At 44.2% G+C, this 6,787-nt stretch overlaps 2 protein-coding genes across 2 annotated transcripts in view; one reads left to right on the top strand and one right to left on the bottom strand.

Annotated features, from left to right (window-relative positions):
- Positions 1-3,214, bottom strand: part of Cbr-taf-4.1 — a gene marked incomplete at both ends in the record, with an annotated part of 3,760 nt that extends 546 nt beyond the window's left edge. Inside the window, 8 exons of the mRNA XM_045241690.1 lie at positions 849-953; positions 1,000-1,257; positions 1,304-1,716; positions 1,760-2,061; positions 2,326-2,461; positions 2,552-2,811; positions 2,880-3,015; positions 3,071-3,214. Of these exons, the coding sequence (XP_045097482.1) occupies positions 849-953; positions 1,000-1,257; positions 1,304-1,716; positions 1,760-2,061; positions 2,326-2,461; positions 2,552-2,811; positions 2,880-3,015; positions 3,071-3,214 (1,754 nt within the window). The remainder of the gene's footprint in view (positions 1-848; positions 954-999; positions 1,258-1,303; positions 1,717-1,759; positions 2,062-2,325; positions 2,462-2,551; positions 2,812-2,879; positions 3,016-3,070) is intronic.
- A 988-nt stretch (positions 3,215-4,202) lies between these two features.
- The window catches only part of Cbr-pqn-59.1, a gene marked incomplete at both ends in the record, with an annotated part of 10,342 nt that continues 7,757 nt past the window's right edge, over positions 4,203-6,787 (top strand). Inside the window, 5 exons of the mRNA XM_045241683.1 lie at positions 4,203-4,313; positions 4,626-4,833; positions 4,879-5,204; positions 5,254-5,979; positions 6,008-6,783. Coding sequence (XP_045097481.1) covers positions 4,203-4,313; positions 4,626-4,833; positions 4,879-5,204; positions 5,254-5,979; positions 6,008-6,783 — 2,147 coding nt within the window. The remainder of the gene's footprint in view (positions 4,314-4,625; positions 4,834-4,878; positions 5,205-5,253; positions 5,980-6,007; positions 6,784-6,787) is intronic.

Here is a 6,787-nt window from a genome sequence, read left to right as displayed (position 1 = left end):
CTCTAGAGGATCCCCGGTTTTTTATACACCTGGGAGGAAATTAACCAAAAAATTTTGAGATCTTTGAAAAACATCAAAGAAAATACTGAAAATCAAATAAAAATTCGAATTTCGCGCGCTTTTACCGGCAGTTAGCCTAGAAAACTCACACCTGGCCGCTAGGCCACCGGTTCCCACTTTGACTTTTCAATGCCGTTTTTCTCAATGAAGGAATTTTTTGTTGAATTTTTCCTTTATTTTTAGGGGAATCTACATGGATTTCTGCACAAAATAAAGCGATAAAATTTTTCACCGCACACCACCTTTAAGAATTGTAATTTTTAAGTCAGAAATGAGCTATTTTTAGGCTAAAATAAAGCTATTTTTAGGCTAAATTAAAGCTATTTTTAGGCTAAATTTTAGGTGACAAAAATTGACATTTTTAGAGCCAAAAACAGAATTTTAACGAATCAAAATTGACATTTTTATGGCCAAAGAACTAAAATTTTATGGTTCAAAATTGATATTTTTTAGGTCATATATGTAATTTTTAAGCCCCAAAATAGACATTTCTGGAGCCGTATATAGAATTTTGAGGGATCAAAATAGACATTTTTAGGGTCATATATGACATTTTACGGCTTTAAAAATGACATTTCTAAAGACGTATATGACATTTTGAGGGATCAAAATTGATATTTTCAGAGCAATATATGAAACTTCAAAGCTCAAAAATGAGCCTTTTTTAGGCTCAAAAGGACGTTTTCAAAGGCAAAATTACCATTTTGAAGGCTAAAAATTTGACATTTCTAGCTGTTTTGATTCCTGAATTCCTTTTAATTTTCCATAGAAATTCAGTGAAAACGAACCCCGTAAATCGATTATCCTGATTGACCAACATTTGAAGATCACGAGCGGTGACACGAACAGTACGTGGGCGTGGAGCGGTCGACGTGCTAGCGGCGCCTTCCCACCTGAAAATTTTCTGTTTTAGCTCAATTTTCAGATCATTTTGCTCACTTCTTCGTTGGCCGACTACTGGACAATGCTGCAATCGCCGCCGCGTTCGCATCTCGATTCCTTTTCGCCTCGGCGTCCTGTCTCTGCATTTCTTTCGCCTTTTCAATCGTCTCCTTTCCGATATTCTTATTTTTACTGGCTCGAATCAGCGCATCCTTTTCTCGATTCTCACGCATCTCCTCTTCCTGACGATCGAGCTCCTCGAGGAATTTCAGTTGTCGTTTGACGTCATCCACAGGGACGTAGTTCTCGGGAATTCTGAAAAGCTTGGATCATTTATTGCCGGTTTTAGGAACTTTCACACCTTTGCGACTCGACTCGATGCTCCGCAAACCCGGCCATCATCGCTATCATCTCTCTTAAATGCGACTCGACCGCATCGGAAATCGCAATCAACGCGTCCTCCTCCACTTGGCACGGTGCCATCATTCGTTTCGTAATTCTATTCAGAATCTCATCGTGCTTCAGAATCGCAGATTTCAACGAGCCTTCTGGATATTGACGTCGTGGGGGAGGTGGAGCTGGAGATCCATCAACTTCCATAGGCTGTGGTCCCTGGGAAGAGACGGATTGTGGAGTTCTTGGTGGTTGGGAAGGCGGCATCTGTGGATGAGGTGGTTGCTGATGTGGTCCTGGTCCTTGTGGATGTCCTATTGGTCCTCCAGATATCGTACGGACTACTGGAGTAGATTGGAGCGGTGGTCCAGGTGGTCTTTGCTGGAAAATAACAGTGTTTTGAGGCTCAAAAACAAGTCTTTACCTGGAAATTAGGTCTTCCTTGTGGAGTACCGTTATCCACATTCATTCGATTCATCATTTGTTGTGGTCCTGGACCTCCTGGACCTCCTTGTGGCCCCGCTTGACTTATTGGAACTCCTTGATTCATTGGTGGATTCATTGGCGGACCTCTCATATCGTGTGGTGGCGCTTGTGGAGTCATATGCTGGGGTTGCTGCTGTTGTTGTGGAGGTGCTTGAGCTGTTGGTGGAGCATTCTGTGGATGACGTCCGTTGTTGAAGACGTAGCCGGGTGGTGGATTGACGCCTTCTACACTGGCGGTTCCTGGAAAAAATAGAAGGGTTTTTCATTGAATTTTTAATTATTTTACATAATTTTTGAGGTAATTTTTAGAAATTTGGGCCATTTTCAAATCGTTTCTGGAGTCATTTAGTGCTATTTGGACCGCTTTCTATGAAATTTAGACCAGTTTTTTATAGTTTCTGAATCGATCTCAGTGAATTTTCGATTATTTTTCAAGGGGTTTGGCCTATTTTTTGAAGAATTTTGAATAAATTTCAGCATAATTTCCTTCAAATTACAACAAACCATTTCGAACAGCATTCCTGAGTGCTGGCAACGTATTCTGAAGGAAAGGAAGAAGATGTGGTTGTGCTTGTGATCTGAGGACTTCTTGAAGATCACGTGTGAACTGCTCAGCTGTTGTTTCCATGTAGATAACGCCCTGAAAAGTGGATTTTGAAGATTTTTAGACTCCAAATGGCTTAAAAATCTAATTTGAGCTCAAAAAAGAGCCCTAAAAACCAGTTCTTACCTGAATCAAATTGCTGACTCTCAACGCTTTATCCGGCATCTCGGGGTCCTCATTTTGGGATAGACTAATCAACGTTTTCAAGAATCGCACACACTTTTGCACATTTTTATCCTCAGAATTCGGGTTTTGAGGCTGATTCGCTGAATTCTGAGGTGGAATTGGTGGCTGATTCATTATCTGAGGATGTTGAGGTTGTTGGACGAAGTGAGACATCTGTTGAGGTGTTGGTCCGCGTTGCTGCATCATTTGTGGTGGTGGTTCTGAACAAAAATTACTTTTTTTCAAAGGCTTTCTAGGTGGGAAATCGGAATTTTCCCAAATTACTAACGCGATGCCCCCATCATCTGATTCCTGGGTGGCGAGATCGGATCTTCCTGCTTTATTTGGTGCATCACATGCTGCTGCGGCTCCTGCTGTGATGGTATATCTTGCATCAGGTCCACCTCAACTTTCACTTGTGGCATCTGGAAGAGAAAATTGATTTTTTGTCAATTTATTTTTGAAATTTTCAAAACTTACTGATTCTGGTGGCATATTATTTACAGGTTGTTGTTGCTGATGGATTTGTTGAGGTGGTGGTGGTTGTTGTTGCAGCGGTGGCGGTGGACCTGAACGTTCGCCCAGCGCCTTTCCCTGAACGAGTCGAAAGCGAGGAAGGCTCATTTTCCCTGAAATTCTCTTTATTTTGGCTTTTTTGTTGAATTTTTGTGTGAAAATTATCAAGAAAATATCGGTGAGAATTCGAAAAATTCGTATATATTGAAAACGAAAAAAAAACCAATAATATACACTTTTCTGCTCTTTTTCCCCAATGTTTTATTCCAATTTTTAGCTGGAATTTCACTTTTTCGCATGTTTTTTTCGTTTTTCTTCGTTTTTCCTCGAGAAAATGGCGATTTATTTGAAAAACGAGCCAAAACGGACTGGGTTTTATACTCGTTGAGAGTGATCGTACGCGCATTCGCTGCGAGACCACGACCGCATTTGGTGGGCGGAGCCGCGTTGCGTGTCGCGTCGCGGTCGCCGCTGAATTCAACTGCGGGAAATACGGCGATTTAAACGAGGTTCTAGTCTAGCCAATCACTGATTATTTCGATTTTTCGAAAAAAAAATCTGAAAATGCGGGAAATTCGTATCCGGGCGGGAATTTTATCCGGAAAGTGACGAGATCGAGTCATTCCCAGTCATTTTTTATCGATTTGACCCAATTTTCGCAATAGTGTGCGTCCATAAAAAGCTTCCTCAGCTTTTTACCTTGAAATTAGTCATTTTTTAATGAGAAAACATCTGAAATTGGTTTAAAAAATAGGTTAGAATTCATTTTTCACTGAACAAAAATTTTGGGTTTTAAACATTTCTTGATGGTAATTGTCATCTTTTTCGAAGGAAGTTGATGAAATTCTCAGTATTTCCGCCTGAAAAGAGACTTTTCGTATGAATTTGTGTTTTTATGCCTGAAAGTGTAAGTTTCTTCGAATTCCCGCTTATCCATGCGGAAATTGGCTGAAAAGTGCATAGATTTTATCATGAGAGATCTTTTTTCCCCACTTTTCACACTTTCTTGTCGCTTTCACACCTTCCCGTCACACTCCTATCGATTTTCAATTGACCTCGATTTCCAATCATAAAAACTATAGTTTTTTCTTCCAGAATGGGTATCAAAAGCGACAAAAAAGCTACCAGCGATCAAGCGCGACTTCAGCGACTCACACTGGACGGAGTTTCCGGCACAGAGGAGGACATGCAGTTGATGATTAAGACCGTAAGTTTCTATGTCAATTCCAGAACACCCTGTTTTCGCTATTGTTGCGTCAATGTGATCTCTGAATCATAATGACGGGCACAGAAGGCACGTGATGTTGTTTTGTACTTAGATAGGAAGAGGAATCGGGGTTAGGCGTCGGTTTTCAGTGTAAATAAAAACTTCGATAGATAGAAAGGAAGGGGCAGATGGCAAATAAAATCGAAAAGAAAAGGACACAGAAAAAGCAGGTGTTCGCGCATGTTATCCAGATGTTGAGAGAATAATGGGTTCCCGCGCACAAGATAATGACCATAAGGAAAATTCTTGCAGATTACCGAAACCACCGGATGCACATCAGCACAAGCCGAGATAGCGTTGCTGGACAGAGACATGGTTCTGTACAGCGCAATCGATTACATCTTGGAGGCTGGCGACAAACTCGACTCATGGACCGAACAGAAGGGACCAAAGAAAGAGAAGAAGAAGTCGGATGAAGGCAGTTTCAACAGCAGAAACTTCCAGGGCAGAGGCGGCAGAGGTTTGTTTTTTATTCTTTGTTTGTCACGTTAAAACTTTTTTATAGGTGGAAGCACCGGTTTCGTCGACAGAGGTGGCCGCGGCCGTTCAAGCGGAGCGACACCACGCGAGAGCCGAGACACCCGGGATAATAATCGTGAGAATCGAGAGCCACGCGAGTTCCGTGAGCCCCGTGAGCCAAGAGGTGATTATAAAGAAGGAGGTCGAGGAGGTGATTTCAAAGAAGGTGGATCATCGCGCCCGAGCCGTGGTGGATTTGAAAGACCGTACGTTGGACGTGGACGAGGAGGCGGAAGCAGAGGAGGATACTCCAGAGCTGTGGCTCCATCGTCAACTCTTGATCCAGATGCATTCACTGCTGATCTTGAAGATGTAAGAATTTTTCAAAAATGATCATTCTAATTCTATCGAATTTTTTTAGAACTCGACCAAAGTTGATACCAACGTCACCGAAGTGCAACCACCAGTCGAGGAATCTGTCGCCGCTACCGTACCAACTTCGTCGGCTCCAGCTCCAATCTCGTTCGCCGCTGTTGCAGCTGCCGCTCACCGTAAGGAGGCCCTACGAAAGCAACAAGCACAGAATCCGCAACCAGCACCACCACCAAGGCGGAGTCTGTCTCCACAACCACCGCTTCCATCACAAGCCGCTCCAGAAGAGAGTCCGGTGAAGGAGGAGCAAGAGCCAGCACAGTTCTCGGATGAACCAGAAACTTCGCAACAGCAAGATGAAGGATACTTCCAGGACGAACAGGCCCCAGCGGTTGAAGAGCAGACGCCGAACGTGTCAACTCACCATGATGAAAATGTACAAAGCTCACCAGATCAAGCCAATCAGGCGTGGACCAATCAACTGAAGTCATCGCTCGGAATTGGAATTCACGATGCACAAGAAGCTGTGTCCCCAACCCCGAGTGCTGCTCCAGTTCAGACCCTCCCTGATCCAGGAGTTGAATTTGTTGGAACCACTGCTCCAACCAACCTCCACGACTACTCATTTGGATTTGTTGATGCTCCCCCAAGCCCACAACTCCCACAACCTTCCGAACCATCCGCTGCATCGATCTCTACAAACAATGAAAACCTGTTTAACTCGCCCCGAATGATCCCGAAACAAGTTGAGGTGAGTTTGTCGAATTGGAACTTTGTGAAATTCTAATTTTCGTTGTTTTCAGCCAGAACGATCGCTTCCAAATGGCGATTACAACTTGAAATCCTCCTCTCCACCGTTGGGATACGGACAATCGAACCGAGGACTGTCGTATGACACTTCATCCTCCTCGTACCCACCAACGGATCGCCTGTCGTCCTCGAACAAGTTCAACAATCCTGGACAGCTTCCGTCGCAACAATCATCGCAACAACCACAGCAGCAAGTGCAGCAGCCGACTCAACAGCAGAATACGCCACCGGCTCAGCAGCAACAAGGACACCCACAGCATCCACAACAACACATGTTGTTTGCCCCGCAGATGCCGTACGGATACATGAACTCCTACATGAACATGTACAATCCAATGGGTGGAGTCCGCGATGATCAGTACGCTGCACTCATGCAGTACGGAATGGGAGTTGATTTGAGCAATCTGTCGACGATTCTCCCGCAGTCTGCTTCCCAGACACTGACCTCAAATGCACCACAAGTGCAATCAGGACAGCAACGAGAGACTCATGGACTTATGGACTTCAACAAGTTCGGATCACAAAGTGGACGTGATCAGCAACCACAGCAGCCGTCGAATGTTGGACCACCACCAGGGTTCCAAGCCAATTCGTACATGCAACAGCCAAACCTATCGTCGTTGTTCATGCAGCAGCCATACCCGGCCGCTCCACACACCTTCGGATTCATGAACATGATGCCGAATGTGGGAAACAGCGCCGGCGGCGGACGTCAGATGTACGGACAGGACGACGAGCGCAAGAGCTACGATAAGATGGCCGGCGCCAAGCCG

This window comes from Caenorhabditis briggsae, assembly GCF_000004555.2.
Source record: "Caenorhabditis briggsae complete genome, chrI, whole genome shotgun sequence".
NCBI lineage: Eukaryota > Metazoa > Nematoda > Chromadorea > Rhabditida > Rhabditidae > Caenorhabditis > Caenorhabditis briggsae.
Note: the sequence above shows the minus strand (reverse complement) of the source record. Positions and strands in the feature narration are given on the sequence as shown.